At 30.4% G+C, this 19417-nt stretch overlaps 2 protein-coding genes across 4 annotated transcripts in view; one reads left to right on the top strand and one right to left on the bottom strand.

Moving 5' to 3' along the window:
- The window catches only part of LOC139520925 (puromycin-sensitive aminopeptidase-like), a 21816-nt gene extending 19999 nt beyond the window's left edge, over positions 1–1817 (bottom strand). For all 3 annotated transcript variants that reach the window (XM_071314011.1, XM_071314009.1, XM_071314008.1), the window contains exons 1-2: positions 1380–1817; positions 40–115 (exon numbers count right to left, since the gene is read on the bottom strand). In XM_071314011.1, coding sequence (XP_071170112.1) covers positions 40–115; positions 1380–1715 — 412 coding nt within the window. In that variant the 5' untranslated portion in view covers positions 1716–1817. The remainder of the gene's footprint in view (positions 1–39; positions 116–1379) is intronic.
- On the top strand, positions 1811–19417 carry LOC139520926 (protein FAM204A-like). Its single transcript, XM_071314012.1, has 7 exons — positions 1811–1993; positions 4704–4797; positions 5263–5395; positions 6932–7121; positions 9474–9527; positions 10932–10981; positions 18906–19417. Exons 1-7 carry the CDS (start codon positions 1847–1849, stop codon positions 18946–18948), a joined length of 711 nt encoding a protein of 236 aa, XP_071170113.1. The 5' UTR covers positions 1811–1846; the 3' UTR covers positions 18949–19417.

The following is a 19417-nucleotide window of genomic DNA, read 5'->3' as shown; positions in this document are numbered from 1 at the left end:
CCTTTTTTTTTTTGGTACTGTTTATAGATATGTTCTTACCACTGGCAACATAGGACACCTCTTGTACTTCTATCTCAACAGAATTAATTGTTATTTTAGATAAAGGCTTCACCACCTGAAACAAGAAAAAAATACTGTACTCTTTTTCTTTTTCTCTCTATTTAGACTAAGCTAAAACTATGAAATTGTTAGGTTATATGTACTGGCTGATTGGAAAAAAATTGGAAAAGGTGTGGTGCACATGGTAATGGTAGTTCCCACTGATTATTTTTGCAATTGGCAATAAAGTTGGAATCAAACATGGTAAACTACTTTTAAAAACTAGTAAATATTTCGTCTTCTCACAGCCCTTTGGAAAGATACAATGTACCAGTAAGTATTGCAGTTAATGATTAAAAAATTATATTCCCAATATTCTTTGTCAGAATAAAACTTGTCATCTAGATCATCAATTTGTAAAATAATCCTTGAAAAAAAACTAACAAGTGTTTAATATGTGAGCCTCTGAGGTATGTCTAATGAGATTTTTTATTTTTAGACTTTTTTCAACTCCATCATTAAGACTATCTCTTGACCTTCAAATGTACATATAAATTGAAATAACTCCTAAAAAACAAATTTAATAATATGACACAGGTGCGACCACAGGGATTTGTTACAATTTGTCTGTTTTACAATCCATACCAATCGACAAAAAGTTACAAGGGAGGAATGTCATTTGCAACGTTGCTTCAAATTATTGTTTCAAAATTTTTCTAAATCATTCACACACTTCAGGGTTCGTATGGAGAGTAAAAGCAGCAAATAGACAACTTTTGAGTTCGATGTATTTCCGTCAAAAAGTTTGGTTTTAGTGAACATCACTTGTGTGTTGAGGGGCCTCGTCATTGTTCCCATGTTGAGCGAGTGGTTGGAAAACTATGATGCTATATTGCATGAATTATTTGGCAAATTGAATTCTTATAATTGACAATCAGCTCTTGTATCATAAGGGAATTGTGATTATGTACCTACAGAAAAAGCATACTTTTTTAAATTGTTATTTGGATGGAGAGTTGTCTCATTGGCACTCACACCACATCTTCTTATATCTATATAATTGCTAGTTTATCCTGCACAATGATGATCAATAAGACGCTTGATGAACGTTAATAGTGCAGGGATACTGTGGATCCTTATTATCTGGTTAATGACATAATAAAGGCGCGCATAATTGAGTTTTTTTTTCCAGTGACGGATGAACTCGAAAGTGGTCTATTGTCACAAACCCTGTGGTGTCCCCGTGTCATATTGTTAATTTTTTTTTATTACTTATGCCAGGATATATAACTTATGTCCAAAAAGCTTACAAAATGTAATAAACGGATATGGTGCTATACCTCAATATCAATATCTTCAGACCCTTCAAATGTAAATGCTTTCAAATTTGGCTTCAAACGAATATTGTAATTGACCGGTGACAGGGTCTGTGGCAACCTCTCAAATGGTTTTGCTTCTGGCATATCTGCTGTTGATTGGTGATTTAATCTTCTTGGAAATTCTGCTATAATACAACTTTTTAAAACCGCAGGCTTGCAATATTCAAATTTGCAGAAGTGAGAAAGTGGCTGGACAATATGTTTTTGAATTGCAAATTTAGAGGATAATTGGAGATACAATTTCGAGTTAATTGATGGCTTTAAATGTGTTAGCCTCCTTATTAATCGTAATGACATAAAGTGCAAGAAGCACTTTAAGGCAAGTAAGCAATTCTTTCAACTTTCGCTTTGTCGAAAAATGAGTCAGCACGTGAAGCGTTCCGGAAGTGTCATTTAGTCGATAATTCTCCTACGGTTCCGGGTAGACCATGTTAAAACTGCGGCAATCAAAACTGGCCAAGATGGAAAATAACGACGAACTTCTCTTAGCCGGACAAGAAAGAACCCACTCAACAGATAAATGTGACGTCAAGGAAGAAAAAAGAACTACAAATGTCCCTATTCATTTATTAGAAGTATGATTATCATATCAAATGTATATCCTACACTACTGAGTACTGTCACTCATAATTAAGCATCTATAATTAAGACTATATAGTGTAATGGTGGTCACTTTGTTTACTTGTCTATATTCTATTTATATTGGGAAATAGGTTAATGTTAGTATTACTTATAGTTCCGTAATCCTACAGACAAATTCATTGCAATAAAGACAGCTATAAATTTTCTTTCTTCTGTCAAACCATCAAAGACTGGAACAAACTAACCCCTGAAATTACCAAAAACAGTACTACAGAAAACTTCAAGGATGCACTCACACACGACGTGCTCCTTGATACTTACCCTCATCTGAAATAAACAGATACTCTTGTTTTTATCTTATACCAAAAAACTAAAAATAAAAAAATGTAATATTTAAAAACTAAATAAAAAATTGTATAAATTAAAAACAAAAAAAAATTGTAAAAATTGAAAATACGAAAATATATGACCAAAAACAACTTTGAATAAGAAATATTTTGTTAATTTATATTTTGACAAAAATTATCAACATAAATTTATTAAAAAACATTTACCAGGCATGCGCCGGAAAGTAAACATCAGTACGTTGATGGTTTTCTGTAACAAAAGAAGAAGAAGAACTCTTCTTGCGAGATAGGCCATGTTATTATTCTCGTCGGGACTTCCTGCGTAGACAACGGGAAAACGAAGCCTGAGTGAGTGGAAATATCCACTCCCGTTACAATAGTGTCAATACTGACTGAAACTTCTACAGCACTAGTAATACATGCATATCCAGACCAGTCCAAATAATTGTGACGTCTGGAAAGGCTATACAAGAGGGAAGTAATGCCCTTTACTGTCGAGCATCAATCAGCCATTTTCGGCTATCATTAGCGTCAAATTGGTTAATATTTACTATGATTTGTCAAAATATCATTATCGTGATTTTTCATAGGTTAATTACAGTCTACATAATTATTGCTACCGTCATTTTTCAAAATAATTTAAAATGATTCGTCAAAAACAGTAAATTTTTCAGTCGTCTAAAAGAAAGTATACATCTTATTGTCATGCACCAAAAATTACTGTTAACATCATTTGGCAATAAATTATACCGTTACTGCAGTGGATTCATTATTATTGGTTGGATACCAATTTTTCGTGGATTTCATGGGTATAAGTTCTGCTTTCAAGCTTCCAAATAAAATTAATTCCAGTCCATGCACCCAGATTCACATTCACTCTAGTACCTGTTCGCCCTATCACCTATTTTTTGTTTTATTTTTTGTCTTGTTGTCTAATATTTATAATTTGAAGTATGCTCATGATGTTTAATGTTAATTTTTTTTTAATTTCACACGGAAAAAAATTATTTTGCATTGATGAACAGATAATAATATTTCTTTTGAATTGCTTTATAGTGTACAGGGAGATGGAACTTTTGTTTTTATTATAAAACAACATAAAAAGTAAAATCACAAAAATACTGAACTCAGAGGAAAATCAATTCGGAAAGTCCATAATCACATGGCAAAATCAAATAACAAAACGCATCAAAACGAATGGACAAGAACTGTCATATTCCTGACTTGGTACAGGCATTTTCAAAAATCGACTTCCACATAAAAATAAAATGGTCAAAACAAACTTGAGAATTTCTCTCACATGTTTAAAAATTCAGTCGTACATCATTGCTTTTTACTCTATTTTTTTTTTAATCCACCAAACATGCAGCATTATTTTACCTAGCAATCAGAATTTTAAATATCAATCAACAGTCACTGAAAGTTATTCTAAATAAAAAAACCAATGTAGCAATGAAGCCAATTACAATGTAATGCCAAAACTTACCATTAATTTTCAAATATTTCCCATCAGTTTTTGAAGATTAAACATTTTCTTTAATATTAACTATATAAATATATAAGTAAAGTTTGAATAAGTTTATCAAACCTAAATATCATTAATATTGTATATAAAAAAAAAATTAAACAAAAGTAGGGCAAACAGACTCCATGGGCAAACCAACCTAGGGCAAAGTCATGTCCTGTTCTAAAAGATACTAGATTTCAACATCTGTGTAATTAAAATTCTAAATTTTTCAAGGCTATTTGGATTCTTTCATCTGAAGATTTGTTTGTTACTTCAAACTTATCTAAATTATTACACTCCCTTTTGAAGAATAAAAAACCTCTTAGAAAATATCAATGAACCATGCCCAGTAGTTAAAAAATTAGGGAAAAACAAAATCGATCATGAGTTATCTCCCATCGACCTAGGATATTTATCCAGGTCACAGTGGCTTCCAAAATAAATATATTTTTTGTTAATAAAATGGTTTATAATCGTTACTTTGTTTATATGTGTTTTCATGTGTTTAGTTTCAATGTACTTTATACATTATAATCATTAACTTTGCTTTATTTTGTTATTCATTTGATTGCATAGCTCAAATTTTGGGGACCATGATTGGTTAATAAAATAATCTTCTTTTTTATATTATCTGTTATCAAGGCAAATAGACCCCTGATACCGTTTAAAATAACCTTTCAAGACATACTAACTATTTAAACATGTTAAATGGTTTAGGTTTACAAATTGTGACTTGGATGGAGTGTTGTCCTATAGGCACTCATACCTCATCTTCTTATATCTAGTAATAAAAGTGATTTTAACATTTTTGAATAGCTTAGTCTCATACAAAATATTCATTTTTTGTAGAGGTTCAAAGTAATAGAAAAAAGAACAGATGACATGACAAAAAGGTCAAGAGAGAAAAGATTAAAACACCTGCAAAAATCTATTAAAGAGAAAGGTAAAATTTTAGAGATAGACGACTCTAACCTCACAATAACTACATTATTACTAACCTTAATCCTTTTACACTGTTGTTTTTTTTTTTTGACCATTAGAAAAAAATGCTGTTTTTTCAAAAACTTGAATGTTCCTTGGACAGAAGGATTTCATTTTATCGTTGTTTTTATACATATGTAAAAATTAAAAGATATGGTATATTGCCAATGAGACAACTACAAACATGTGTCAGAGAGAAAACCATGTACATGTAAGCAACTTAAAAAATTCACTTGCAACCTTTATAACAATCAGCAGAACCTGCACTGTATAGTAAAGTAAACAATTAAAGGCCTTGACATAATAAAATGTAAAATGTTCCACTTCCATTTCCATGTTGGATATCCCCTATAATTGGGGATAGTTGACAGGTCTGCAAATTTATGAATATTTTTTGCAGAATTTTTACATTGTTTATATTTTTCAGTTCACAAAGAGATAACCTTACCAGAAGACAGAGAAATTCTTAGAAAATATGATGTGAAGTTTGGTCCTTCTGTAAATAATAAAAAGAGGTCGTTTTCTGATGAAGCTAAGGATACAGAAATTAGCAATAACAGGTAAAAAGGGAGATAACCAATACTGGAATTAGTTCACAACGGAATAAGTTCACAACGGAATTAGTTCACAACTGCTTTAAAACCTTTCTGGGAAAAATTAAACTTGGTATAATCTACAGTTTTATTCAAATATGTGTTGGATTTTATTTTATACTGATCATGATTACTATTTTTATTTGCAAATAATTTGACTTGACTCCATACCATATAAAAAATAAGACGTGGCATGATTGCCAATGAGACAACTCTTCACAGTAGACCAAATGACACAGAAATTAACAACTATAGGTTACTGTATGGCCTTCAACAATGAGAAAAGGCCATACTGCATATTCAGTTATAAAATTCCCTGAAATGACAAATGTAAAACAATTCAAACAGAAAAACGTACAGCCTAATTTATGTACTGGTACAAAAAAATGAATTAAAGACAAATATGTAACACAGCAACAAACAACAACCACTGAATAACAAGCTCCTGACTTGGGACAGGCACATACATTCAGTCTGGCACCTCCATAGTCTTGTGGTAGCATGCTCACCTGAAATGAAAAAGTCATGGTTCCATCTTCAACAGAGTGAAACGGTTTTTAATTTGAATTTGCCAATTCAATGTCAGGCACACAGCATACATGTTGTAACAACATTGACTCAAACTTTCAAAGGACAGAATAGCAGTGATATTGTTGACTTTTTCAAAAACTACCTCTACCCTTTTTTATTGGGAAAATATGCATCATTTTTATCAAATTGGGAAATTTATAATAAACCATGAAATTGACTGGAACTTCAATTTGCAGACCCCCTTTCAAGAGTTAAACCCTTATTTGAAATAAGACCCCTTATTGTCAGTGATGATACATAAATATCCCCTGAAATCTGCTACTATAGTCATTTTAAGCATGATTTTTTTTTTAAATGGGTGTATTTCAGTTTGTATTCATGCACAATTACTACTGAGACTGCAATAATTGGGAAAAAAGTTGTATTTTTGGGAATAATTTTAAGCCATTTTTTTTCAAATTGGGATTCTTCTCCAGGGGGAAAAGCCTGTATTCTCCAGTAATTTAAGGCAAACAATATCCCTGGAATAGTGTCATTGAATTGCTGTTTCATATATATCCTACATCTCCTTTTATTTATAAATACTAAGTGTGCACTCATATAAAATTTACATGAATTGTTCATTTTGATTGTGCTTTGATTGTCACTTATAGGGATAGACACAGTGTATAGTCATTGATTCAACTAGAGAATGATAAAATAAAAGGGGGGGGGGGGGGGGTGATCAATGCATTTGAATGGAGTTGGAACCCACACACCCCATTTATACTGGGTTGGGAACCCCCCTTTTAAAAAAATAGCTGATGAAGAGAGTTCTTAGAACCTTTAAATGTATTGATGCCAATGGTTGAATAGGAAATTCATACAGATTTCAGAAAAAATAATCTTCACTGTCATATGAAGTCATGTGTTTTGTGTGCGCAAGTACAATTGTTAATGAACCTCAAATATATTTATCTTATAACTTTTTAGCAATAAAGAGAGTACATCTAAAGATGTTGAAGTCTTAAACCAATATCTAGGTGTAAATGACCATCTGAAGGGTATTAATAGAGGCAGTGCAGCTCCAAGAAGTGGATTAGAGAAGAAAATAGATCATGCTATTGAATTGGGAGAATTTAACACAGCAGAAAAACTAAGTGATAGATTAGCGACTCGTGAGGTATTTAGACTCAACTGATTTTGATAGTCAGTCATAAGATTTATTTTAGCCTGTTTTATAATTGAACTTATTAAGAAGTTTTTGAAAGAAAAAAAAATAAACCATATTATCAGAACAGATAATTTATTGAGGATTTAAAGAATTTGACTCTTAAGGGGAGATAACTCAGAGAATAAATAAATATCTCGTTATATTTTGTTTTAGAATTTGAATGTCAGAGTTTTTTTCTTAACATATATTGTGCTCAAAAAATTTAAAAGAAAAAAAACCTCCAGGAATTATAGTTTAAAGTTTTTTGGAAATACCATGATGTAACATTTATTTTGGCACAATGTGAAAAAGTATATAATTGTGTTTATGCCTTAGCTCTGTACAACCTATAGTAAATAGGAATATATTTACTGTGCATTTTTTTTATTTAGTAAAAGAATTTAATAAGTGATGTTGTGTAAACATAATTTATATTTAAATCATTTTGAATGAATTTCAATTAGTTTGAAAAATATCAGGGGAGGTAAGCCATCAAAAAGTATTAATCACCTACATACAAACTCTTCCAAATCCTGTCTATAAGTGAGAGAGTAATTGCTTATTAATTAAACCACTACTTTTTTGTTTCATACCTTAATAATTTAATTTTGGATGTAATGGGTCTTCTGATTGGCTGACGTCGTTTTGTTTATCAGCTCATAGACATAATTTAGTCATGTGACAGCGACGTCATCAATGAATTTTGAATAAAATTATAAGAAATAACTGTAATAGTTTATCTGTCTATTTGAAATAACATTAAAAAATGAGGTTCACACTTTAAAATAAACCGTGTATTCAGTGTGCACCACATTTTTATGTTATTTCTTCATAGACAGAAAAAATATTACAGTCATTCCTTAAATATATTGTGATACTTATAACTTATCATTGAAGTTTATATAGCCACTTTTTATTTAACATCCTTGTTATACTATCTTTGGTTTGTTGTTGCCAAATTTATATCAACAATAAGGCCACACCAAATTAATTTCTTGTTTTACAGATTTTTAGACTCCAAAATTTGGGGCGAGCGAGCGATTTGAAAATTTTAATAAAAAAATATTTAATTTGCAAATTTTTGAGGCGAAGCTTGAAAAGTAAAGGCGAGCGATTATATTTTTTTTTTGTAAACATAAAATAGTAGGTTTTTACAATAATAAAACTTGATTTATAACTTGTACTTTGACATTTCTTTAATTTCTGAAGTATTTTTTCCCTGTTCACCAAGAAATAATTTAATCTGGTTTATGTATGTGTGACTGACAATGAGACAATTCTCAATCCAAGTCATAATCAGTTTGGGGGCAACCCCATAATGTTATAAATATCCCTTTTACATGTTTTATGAGGGATCAATATAAGTTATAATATATTTGTTTGTACAAAAGGGCTCATATTTTCTAAAAGAACTATATATCTATCTAGTATTAAATGGTCAAAACATGTCCAAGAATTTTGTAATATTCCTGGACTATAACCATGTTAAATTAACACATTTACTTTAACAGTTTAATATTATTCAAAATAAGTGGACCCCTCTTTTAGAAAAAGTTGTTTAAAATATGATGTAACTCTCCTCTTTTTGAGTACCAAATTTTAAGTTTTCAAAGGTTTTGAATAGAAGAACTATACAAATCCTTGGTATTTCTATTTTCTTTTCTACATCAGTAAAATGACCCCTTGTCTGAGGGAGGGTTGTTCTCAACCTGACAATAACAAACACAGGTCAAATTACGGCCTTTTACACAGGGCTTTGATACAGACCAAACAGCAAGCTATAAAGGATCCCAAAATTATTAGCGTACACAATTCGAACAGGAAAACCAACGATCTAATTTATATATCCAAACGGGAAAATACCAATGAACAACATCAACAAACGATAACTGCTAAACGACAGGCCCCTGAATCAATCAGGACAGGTGCATAAACATGCAGCGGCTATAGATAGTTTTGTTTTGCCAGCATACAATATAATTGCAGTTGAAGGCAAATCCTTCAGAAGTTCTTTGTACTTTATTCTAACAACGAACATGTTTTGATAGGGAATATAAGTAAGGGGGAAAGAAACCAATGTTGATATCTTTTTATAATATTTACAAAAAAAAACGGTGCGGGAAATAGACATGATTACATTTCCGGATGCGGGAAGCGGGAATATAAAAAAAAATTAAAAAATTCTGTTTTGAAAAAAATAGGTGCGGGCGGGTCCGTCGAACAAGGAATGAAATTGGTGTGGCCTAATCCATAAATATGTTTATACGTAAAAAAATATTAAGCTGAATGTTAGTTTATTTTTTTAATCTATTTTTGTAACAGTTTGGAACAAAGATAGCAGATGCCTTCACAGCTAAAGACTACATAGAAAAAAAGGTAATGAATAACAATTCATAGTTAGTATCATCATAGAAATTAGAGCTGCAGTGTCAACATCTTATATCCCATTAGTTAATTGTCTTTAGTTTGTTTTCATTCAAAGAATGTTTTTAGATTTTTCATTGTTCTGTGTTATTTTGGTCTTTTGTGGATAGTTGTCTCATTGCCAATCATACCACATCTTCTTTTTTATATTGTCCTTCGTTTGAGTAATACAACCTTACTATTATTGAATCCAAAAAAAGTTGTCTTAAATCCATTAAATAATTGCTCAGTGAGTAATTTGTTAGTTTAAAGCTGTTATTGGCATTATTTTTCACATTGTAAAACTTTGGATCTGTATTTAATAATATGCTGATTGGAGTTTTTAAAAAATATATGCTAGAGGATTTTATAAACAATGTTTTCTTTTTTGATTGACAAAAGATGTATATAATAAAATGGTGAAAGCTGCAGAATATAGTTTTTGTCTTGTCTTTTGTTTATAAAGTGAATATTACTAAATGTGGGCCATGAGTATAGTAATCATATGACAGCATTAAACTTTTGCAAGCTTTTATGCTAAAACATCTAACCCAACCATTCAGAATGTGTACATAGATGGCTGTTGGTGTATAGTTTCATTTATGTGAACTGTTCTTGACCTGATGGTTCAATAATGTATATTAGTTTATGATTTGGTCAGTTTCTCATTACAATTAACATGTCAAGACTCAAGTATAATACCCCTGTAATATATGTAAGTGTCATTCTGACAGGAGTCATCTGACTGACCTTACTTTTGCTGGTAATACTTCAGTGGTACAGTTTTGTGCAATCTCAGCTTCTAAGCCACTATTTGTAATATGGAAACTTATGTGGTTAAATTTTTTATAGAATTTTATACATATAAAAAAAAGAAGATGTGACAGATTGCCAATGAGACAACTCTTCTGAAGAGAACAAATGACACAGACAACTATAGGTCACTGTAAATTAGCACTAATCGGTTTCCTGTAAGAATGTTATTGCCTTCTTAAAGAAATAATATTTTATTAAGAGCACCTCCCGGGAAATTAAATATAACTAATCAAAATTAAAATAAGTTTTGAATGTTTGCGTTTAATTGTCATTTAAAATTCAATCAACATAGGTAGGCTATCTTTCCAAGCTAGGGTTACACTTTGAGCTTATCTTGTCTTAGTCTTTCCACCACCTTTGTACCGGCAGAGCAAATATTTTCATCAGAACTGTTAATTACCTAACAAAGTTGAGAATCAACTGGTCACAGAAAAAGCTGATAAGATTATATTTATCAATAGAACAATTTTGTTGACACAGTGTCAAGTCTCAGATAATGGTTAAAGGCATCAGTAAGTTCATTTATTATCTATATATTAAACTCTTAAATTGGTGTTTCAGAAATTAGAAGAGAAATGCTCAAAAAGAAAGAAGAAGAAATTGAATTGGGGGTAAGATTATTAAACAAGTTGAAAAAAAAAACAAAAAAAACTTTATTACAATATAAATTATTAGAGTAGATAAAGTATAAATAATCAATATAAATTTTACGCATTGATTGATTAAGGCAATTTTTACCTATTGATTGATAAAGGCAATGAAACTGGGTCAGAGTAACCTAATTTTGTACAGATGAACTTTTGAAATTACATACTGTGAAAGTACTTTAATTCGTGGATATCAATTTTCGTGGTTTGAGCAATATTTACATGTTCGTTGGTTTTTAAATTCGTGGATTTTAGTTTGAAAAATTGAAAAATTTAAGCCTTTAGAAACGAAGGTTACAAATAGTCTTCATTGAAGGAAATTGCAAAATAAACATTGACCCTCGTAGTGATAACACTAATGAACCCAAGATAAAGTGATCAACAGATTAAAGACTATCAAAGGTGTTAATTAGGCCATAAACATGTCACCTAAAGAACAAAGTAACATGAACAAATGCTATAAACGTATCTTGAATTGTTAAATAATTCTTATCAAAATCAAGCCCAGCATGAAATTATTATTTCCCATATGTACGAGAACTATGAGGATATAAAATGAACACTTTATCATACTCGCATATCAATACTGGAAATCTGACTTTCATCGATCATAAATATTTTTTATGAGAATCAAAAGATCAAAAGTTGTACAGTTTAGGTTATTAAAAATTAAATGGGTATAATCCTGCATGCGGTTGTAGTTCTGTGACTGATATTAAAGTATTCTCAGATTTAGCGTTATTCAATATATTCTCTAGATCATATCAATAGTCTAACCTACCGATGGGGATATTTCCATGTCTTGATTTGGACAATGGTTGTTTTATTTCGTTGGACACTTAAATTCGTGGATAAAGTCATCCACGAAAACCACGAAAATTGGTACCCCACGAATAAAAGTACTTTCACAGTATTAGTTTATTGATGACATCAAATATAGCATATCTGGTATCTGATCATCTTACCTTTCATACAGGCACACTTAAGTGAATATGTCAGAAGTGAGGCAATTTGATATATTTTTAGCTCACATGGGCCAAGTGAGCTTTTATTATCACTTGGCGTCTGTTGTCCTGTGTCAAATTCTGGCGTCATTGTTAACATTTACAAAAATCTTCTCCTCTAAAACTACGGGGTCAAATGTTACCAAACTTAGCCACAATCAGCATTAGGGTATTTAGTTTAAAAAATGTGTCTGATGACTTGGCCAACCAACCAAGATGTCCGTGATTGCTAGAAATAGAACATAGGGGTAAAATGTAGATTTTGGCTTATATCTCTGCAACCAAAGCATTTAGATCAAATCTGACATTGAGTAAAATTATTTATTAGGACGAGATCTATCTGTCCTGAAATTTTCAGACGAATTGAACAACCTGTAACAGTGTTGTTGGGTTGCCTCCCCTGAATTGGTAATTTTAAGGAAATTTTGAAATTTTTGGTTATTATCTTAAAGGGAAACTTCGCAAAAAAATCAAAAATTGATATTATGTTCATTCTGTATAAAAATGCTCAAATTCATAGATATTAAAGTTTTATTCCGATAAGCGATCACCATCGATTTTAAATTTAGAGTATCAATTCTCTGCATTCGGCCATTTTGTCTTCTTTCCCGATTAATAACAACGATATGTCTATAAACCACAAAGGAACAAAACTACAGTAACCGATGTAGTCGTAATTGCGTGTCGATATCTTATCAATCGTACGATTGTTTTATCCGTCTAACTAACTTGATACGGAAAATATTCTTATTTTTTTAAATTACCATGGTCTGTTGTTTTTAAACTGTTGATATTGGAATAAGGTAAAAAGTCAAAGTTGAAATCATAAATAAGTGTTCCGTGAAAATTGTTTTCGAAAATCTAATTTGTTCATAATTCTTTAATTGTATTATATGTCTCTGTTTAAAGTAATAAACTTTTTTCAAATAAATTCTGATCTTCCCTCATCTGATCACCAGCATGGCCAAAGGTATTACTTCCAAAGGTATTGTGAGGGGTGTGAGGTGACACGTCCAGGTATTCAAGCGATTTCCTGTCGGGCTTGCAAGTTCATGCATCGTTTCACTTCTGCAGGTATTGATCAGTGTACACGGCCAATAACTTATAACTTTCCATTTTGAACTATCAGATGTATAATATACAACTTTGTCTTACTTGTCATTACTAAACTCATACGCTTGTTTTTAAATAATATTTCTGGTGTAAAGAATATTATTCATAAAAACATAAATAATACCCTAAAAATAAGATTTGATGAAATTAAAATCTAGTTGAATATTTTTTCCAAGGGTGAATTTGGGAAAATGTAATATATATACTCATTGTCAATAGTGAAGGACAGATTGGAACGGTAAACGGACAGAAAGTCACAGGACAAAAAGTCACAGGACAAAAAGTCACAGGACATAAAGTCACAAATTTGGTAGGACAAAAAGTCACAGGACAAAAAGTCACAAATAATTTATTGACAATTGTTTAAATATATAAGAATATATCTTGAAATATTTACTTTTAAATACATATATTCATATTAAAGTTTAGGAAATGTGTCATTATACTTGAAAAATGAAGATTTATTTAATTTTAATCATGCAAAAGATGTTTTTCTTGGCACCATGAAGCCATTTAAATGCCAAGTCACTTTGACATTTTGTTTTTTTAACAATTATTTGATAATCTTTGATATTTTTTTGATATATTTTGTTTAAAAAGTTGGTTTATATACAATAGTTTAAGAAAAATACAAAAATATTTTTGTAGAAATAAGCGTTTTTTATTCAAAGAAAATAATCAGAAAAAATGAATTGTGACTTTTTGTCCTGTGACTTTTTGTCCGTGACTTTTTGTCTGTGACTTTCTGTCCTACATTCATTGGAACATACCAGAAATATTGATTTAATAAAATGTACGCACTTGTCGACGATTCGTTTATACGACTGGGTAGAAAGTTACGGAACTATAGCGCAATTTAAAATATATACATGTATACATTGAACAAAAGAAAAAAACATATATTTTGAATAAATTGGGGTAAAAGTTTTGTAAATAGACTAGTCCACGTATGCCAACAGTATGTTATCATCGAATGTCGATAGACTATTGTATACCAGAAGAAGAAGAAAAAGAAGAAGAGAACCAATTTGAGTTAAATACAGGTTGATGTATAACTTTTGCTTTGGTTCATTGAAGTTGTGGAAATAGTAAAATCACAGATTTATATTTCAATAAGATTGTTCTCGAACAAAGGAAGGAATTCGTCATCACAATTGTTGTATATGCCACTGGACGAACACTAAGTATTCCCAAGGGATGTGAATATTTTGCTGGGAAACTATTGAGTATTAAAGTTTCAAATTAATTTCGGGATATATTTTCTTTCTTGGTATTCAATAACAGAAAAAAGAATAAATTACTTGTCTGCTAAATAGGGGTATTCTTGTCAGATAAAAGACTTTTAGTTATATTTTAAAAAATAGGGAAATATGACATTAAATTGGTTCTGTCTTTTTTTTTAAACATCGTTAAAAAGATGTGTGTCAAAGGTGAACGCCACAAGAACCCTGTAATACTAGTACGAGAGTATAACATGTAAACAATCATTCTCAATAATATGGTTGTATTGGAAATCTTTTCATACAGATTGACAACTCATGGTCCGATATGCATGAAATATTTGCCACATGACGCCCATAGTTCTTTCTACCATCATCATCTTATTCTTTGATATTGCTGTAAACATCGATGGTTCACACCCAAACAAAATGGAAGTAATGTACCTTCAGAGCTTCTCCGTTTTATGCACTTGTGAAACTTAATATATAGACGAAATTTCTGTATTGAAATGAATCTACATCTCACAAACAGGATTTTCAAATAACGATTTTGAGTAATAACCTTAATACAAACCAATATACACGTATGGCAAGATATAACCATGAAGGAATTTATTTTTTGTCAGACGCAAGAACTCATCACTATCATTCACGTATACGTATATATGCATGCAGTTTCAAATATCAAGAACAAGCGGTCGATGTCGATAGTCCGTTTTCTAACTGTTCAGAGTTAGACATGTCACTTGTTCATTCTTGGAAGCCTTCATATTCCCCGTCCAACGATGGGAACTCTTTCTGATTGTGTTGACTATAAATGCTTGTATGGTAATTCTGTCGTTTATCTGTACAAGTGGTTGCATTTCCTCTCCTTTCCCAACAAACAAATGAACGAAACGCTACTAGTCTGCTTTCTCTGGAGCTCATCCTCAATGCCGCTTATACGTCAGGAAACTTACATGTATACTAATAATGATTGTTTCAAGAACAACGATGTATGGACGAACTATTCTAAATTCATTAATATCAGTTATGCATGACTAAAATATAAGTTTTATTACAACTACTGTATTACTTATTTGGATTAATGACGGCTATCATGTTCAACATTGCACAAATATTATCATAGAATTTTAAAAAAAAGATGTACAAAAATCCTCAAAAATAATAATGCCTTAGCTTAGATAATTGGTATTCTTTTCACAAAAAGTTCGTGTAAATGATTGTCCAATGAATTTAATTATGTGAAAATGAAATGTTAAAAAGAAACTAGAAAAAAATCATTCATGTTGTATGTTGTATTTTTTTTTCAATTAAAAACTTTAAAATTGTGATAGTTTTATTAGCATTTAAACACAGCCAGATTTGAATACAAGTTAATAAATTCCGGTAAAGTCAATGATATCAAACAGATGTGCAATGGTATATCAAATTGGGTAATATTGCATTTAGTTTTTATTAAAGATTAAAACTAATATTTTTTACTTCATATTTGAATCTTTACGCCAATTGCCGCTAAGAAAGTAATCAAAAATTGTTTCCTTTTATTTTTATACACTTTCGGAATTACGAATCTGAATTTTATTTTCAATTAATTTACTGACAATTTTTAAAATTATTGAATCTTTATTCTCATCGTGTATTAAATCTTAGTGTATTTTAATTTAATACAGCATACTCTTTCTAATCCTTTCTGTTTATCCTTTCCAAATAACAACATTCATACCTGTGTACGCTTGAACTCACACCTGCGGCTAAATAGCTACAAGGTAAACGAATTTACCTCAAGCCGAAAAATATACAGTGACCTTTACAAAATAATATACACACTCTGCACACATTAGTTACATTAAAATGATTATCAAAACAATAACGGTAAATAGAATGAAATATTTTCAGTTCAATATCAGTAAAAATAATATACTTTAAATATTTTATGAAAAAAATCTCAACAATAATTAATGAAATTTATTCGAAAACATTTACTAGAGATAATTTTATAGGAGTTTAATTCAATCAATACAAAACGGTATATGCATATTCATTTTCGTTCATTCTTATATTGTGGTTAATAACTACGACCATTCGTCAGCTTTGCGCTTTTAATTACGTATAATTGTCGATAACCTATAAGAGTTAAACAGATTTTATTTTTTCCCAGAATTCAACAAATCGGGCTAAATTGTCACGACCCACTCGAGAATTCAACCAAAAAAGTTACAAATACTTGATTTTCTCCGTTATTAGAAGGAATATAAATTTAAAACTTTGCAAATGTGTTTTTTATGTTAAGATGAACATAATTAGATGATAAGTAAAAAATCGCAGAATTTCCCTTTAAATATTATTATAGATAGAGATAAACTGTAAGCAGCAATAATGTTCAGCAAAGTTAAATCTACAAATATGTCAGCATGACCAAAATGGTCAATTGACCACTTAAGCAGTTATTGTCCTTTATAGTAAATTTTTAACAATTTTTGTAAATTTTTGTAATCTTACAAAAATCTTCTCCTCTGAAACTACGGAGACAAATTTATTTAAACTTGGTCACAATCATCACTCATTTAAAAAAATGGGTCTGATGAACCCACCTGCTAACCAACATGGTTGACTTGGCTAAATATAGAACATAGGGGTATATTGCAGTTTTTGGCTTATGTTAAGATGAACATAATTAGATGATAAGTAAAAAATCGCGGAATTTCCCTTTAAATATTATTATAGATAGAGATAAACTGTAAGCAGCAATAATGTTCAGCAAAGTTAAATCTACAAATATGTCAGCATGACCAAAATGGTCAATTGACCACTTAAGCAGTTATTGTCCTTTATAGTAAATTTTTAACAATTTTTGTAAATTTTTGTAATCTTACAAAAATCTTCTCCTCTGAAACTACGGAGACAAATTTATTTAAACTTGGTCACAATCATCACTCATTTAAAAAAATGTGTCTGATGAACCCACCTGCTATTAAACCAACATGGTTGACTTGGCTAAATATAGAACATAGGGGTATATTGCAGTTTTTGGCTTATATATCTTAAACTAAAGCATTTAGATCAGATTTGACGAGATGAAAGTGTTTATCAGGTTAAGATATGTTTGTCCTGAAATTTTCATACGAATCAGACAATCTGTTGTTAGGTTGCTGCCCCTGAATTAGATTTTTAATGTAATTTGGTGGTTTTCAGTTATTATTTTTAATATTATTATAGATAGAGATAATTTGTAATCAGCAATAATGTTCAGCTAAGTAAGATCTGCAAATAAGTCAACATGACCAAAATGGTCAATTGACCCCAAAAGGAGACAATCCTAATTTGATAATTTTTCATAAATTTTTTTAATTAAGAAATAATTCATGGAAGCAATAGATTTGTTGTATTTGTGATATTCGAATTTTATCCTGAGCGTTTATAGCGATGGGATAAAATTAACGAATATCACGGATCAGGCAATGTGTAAATTTACAGCAAATCTATGGCTTCCATGAATTATTTCGATTCTAATAGGACAAATAAGTTCATTCAAATACTGAAGCGAGGATGGGTATGCTGTGTGTGTAGCTGTTCTTTTTTACTTCTTGTTAGATAAAGCTAAAATATTCTCAGAAATCTTTAGCTTGTATTGATTATGTCGTTAATAACCTCTAGAAAAAATATGTTTAATTCTCAAACCCAATATTTGAGAGCTTTAATTTACATGTTTTCTCGTAAGCTACTGTCAAAACCAAAATTGACATTTCGTAACGAAGGAGCTGCCATGTTGACTCGCTGAAATTTGTTAATATGCGATTAATGCAATAGAATAGAAAATAAAACAATACCTACCTCAGAATTCCATTTTAATACAATATTATACGAACTTCTATGGTTACAAAAACAAAATATATTGTTTTTATACTGCAACATAAATTAGTATATGATTGATAGCTTTTAAAATTGTAACATAAATAGCAAGCTTATTGAACCCCTGTTTGTGGAGAAAGTGTTCCATGATGAAATTGACATTGCACAAAATATAGCTGTCTTTGTTACTATATTAAGGAAATAAACACAACTAGTTGCAGTATATTAATTCTTTTTATAATGCATCCGAATAAGAATATAGTTCTTTTGTCTTTTGTTTTATTACAATTTCTAATACAATAAAATCGGCAATGCGTTTGCAAATAGGTTCAAATACATGTGGATTTAAGTGGGAGGTATATTGTAATATCCATTATTTAATTATGTATATTTCTGAGTCTGCGCTAAGTATAGATATATTGAGAATTTTTACACGGTGTTGTTTACAAAGCGAAAGAAGCACGTCATATAAGAATCTTTTACAAAAGTCTTTTGACTTGTATCTCTGAAAAATGAGTAAAAGTATCAGTTGCATTATTTCATGCATCAATAGTGTAAATAAAATATTATGTGAGCGACACAGGCTCTTGGAGCCTCTAGTTAATGATACATTGAATTTGTTTTATAGCTATGTAAGTTTTATTATTTATTTATATGTTTTCCTCAGTCTAACTACATGTACTACATATGTTTTTTCAGGTTTGAACAAAAACACAGATGGGAAACCAAAAGTAACATGTGATACAACTGTAACTGCAAAGTTCTACTCTAGGTCATCTCAAGCCAGACAGGGGATTTTGAAAGAGATATGAATAATGATGGATACTTCATGCTAGATCAAATAATATTACACTTATGGTTATGATCACATTCATTGACATGGAAAAATAAACATCTTGTGTAGTGCAGACTGGAACAATTTACAATACCAATGTTATATGATAAAACTACCAAAGTGGAAAAATATGACATTTACCATTCAGTAATGTGACTTGCTTTATGTAATCAAACTGTTCGACTGGTCAGAAACTTTAACCAACTGAAAAGTCATAAAATAAAGCCTACTTACAATCTGTAAGACTTTATTAAAACAAATTGCCATTGGTGTCAGAATTTGAAATGAAATGTAATAGGTGATGACAAACACTTAAGTCAAGTCACTGTAGTACAATGTATAACTTTAAATCTAAAAAGAAATATTTTGGGTTTTT

The sequence above is a fragment of the Mytilus edulis genome, chromosome 4 (genome assembly GCF_963676685.1).
Source record: "Mytilus edulis chromosome 4, xbMytEdul2.2, whole genome shotgun sequence".
Lineage (NCBI taxonomy): Eukaryota > Metazoa > Mollusca > Bivalvia > Mytilida > Mytilidae > Mytilus > Mytilus edulis.
Note: the sequence above shows the minus strand (reverse complement) of the source record. Positions and strands in the feature narration are given on the sequence as shown.

What these genes read in the sequence shown, in the direction of transcription:
- LOC139520926 (XM_071314012.1), top strand. Translation starts at nt 1,847, where the DNA reads ATGTTAAAACTGCGGCAATCAAAACTGGCCAAGATGGAAAATAACGAC. An exon ending in TCCCTATTCATTTATTAGAA is followed by an intron (nt 1,994 to 4,703) that starts GTATGATTATCA and finishes CATTTTTTGTAG; the next exon opens with AGGTTCAAAGTAATAGAAAA. An exon ending in AAAATCTATTAAAGAGAAAG is followed by an intron (nt 4,798 to 5,262) that starts GTAAAATTTTAG and finishes TATATTTTTCAG; the next exon opens with TTCACAAAGAGATAACCTTA.